The sequence below is a fragment of the Tupaia chinensis genome, unplaced genomic scaffold, assembly GCF_000334495.1.
Source record: "Tupaia chinensis unplaced genomic scaffold, TupChi_1.0 Scaffold143651_1, whole genome shotgun sequence".
In the NCBI taxonomy this organism is placed as follows: Eukaryota; Metazoa; Chordata; class Mammalia; order Scandentia; family Tupaiidae; genus Tupaia; species Tupaia belangeri.
The window spans coordinates 3,156,538-3,157,820 of NW_006203500.1; the positions used below are offsets into that span (position 1 = coordinate 3,156,538).

The 1,283-nt window shown below is 63.4% G+C and overlaps 1 protein-coding gene across 1 annotated transcript in view; it reads right to left on the reverse strand.

Moving 5' to 3' along the window:
* Nucleotides 1–1,283, reverse strand: part of ARHGAP8 (Rho GTPase activating protein 8) — a 45,731-nt gene that overhangs the window by 6,368 nt on the left and 38,080 nt on the right. The window contains 1 exon segment of the mRNA XM_027766755.1: nt 548–625. Within this exon segment, the coding sequence (XP_027622556.1) occupies nt 548–625 (78 nt within the window).

Sequence of the window (1,283 nt, forward strand, 5' to 3'; positions counted from 1 at the left end):
CTTCGGCCGCATGGCTGGGCTGGGCCAGCCACAAGCTCTCAGGTCAGGGCCTGGGCTTGTCCCCAGCTCCTGGTGCCACATTGGTGCCACACGCGGGGCTGGCACGGCCGAGCAGGGCACCGATGGCCCTGGCGCTTGGTAAGTGACACGACTGCGGGGAGCAGAGGTGGCTCTCTGTGGGCAAGACACCTGCTTAGTTGGTGCGACTGCGGCGTGTCCCCACCCGCTGGCCCCCACTGCAGGCAGGTGGGAAGTCATGCTCAGCCGGCTCACGAGGACCCGGCAGAACAACTGCCTGCACCTCGGGGCATAAAGCCACTGTCGCCTAAAGGTCAAACACGCCGTGCCCCAGCAGGCTCGGGGCGACCAGCCCCCACCGTGGACAAACGGGGGCGCCTTCGTTGGTCCTGGGCAGCTGCGCCACCCTCAGCTCTTTCTGGGGTTGGGTTGGGTGGGAGGAGCTTCGCTGCCCTTAATGGGGTTCTGAGGCCCTGAGGGATGCCCGCTGTCTGGCTGGGCTTGGGCGGGTCTCGGGCAGCAGACTCACCCTGATTGTAGAGCCTCTGGATCTCTTGGATGGTCTGGACACTGGCCGACCTCCGGAACAGGCCCTCAGTGCGAAGCCCTGCAGGGAGAGGAGCCGCCAGGGGTTCCTGGGTCCCAGCACACAGGCCTTCCCCCTCACCTCGGCGGCTGGCAGGGCGTGCTCTCCAGCCTGGCTCCAGTTTCCCCCCTACCCCTCAGCTCTGCCTATTCCTCTGAAATCTCTCCCAGATTCCCCCACCCCAATTTCCCACCTTGGTGGTCCCAGAAAAGGGAGAACAGAGACAGATACCAAAGTTAGACAGACCTAGGCTCCAGTTCGGCTGCCTCCTACCAGCTGTGTGACCCTGGAGAAAGCTCTCTGCCTCTCTGGGCCCAGCTGTCCCTTCATCTACAGTAAGCCCCAAGCTTACTCTGGGAGACCGGACAGGACAAGGCCTGGCATGTGCTCGATGCCAGGAGGCCTCCCGCATGCTGGGTCCCTATTCCCCAGGGACCCAGGGTGAGCCACCTGGCATGGCAGCTGCTAGCTGCTCTGGTGACCAGAACGTAAACTTACTCATTAAAGAAAAAACACCACAGGAGCCATGTGGGAAGGGCCTGCTGGGCTACTGCCACGGTGGCTGGTGGCTTGCATTTTGAACGGCCCTGGTGAGGAGCAGGTGACACCCGAGGACTTGTCTCGGTTCTCAGCACTTGTGATGGGCTGAGCCCGTGGCTGGGGGGGTCGGGCCGACTGA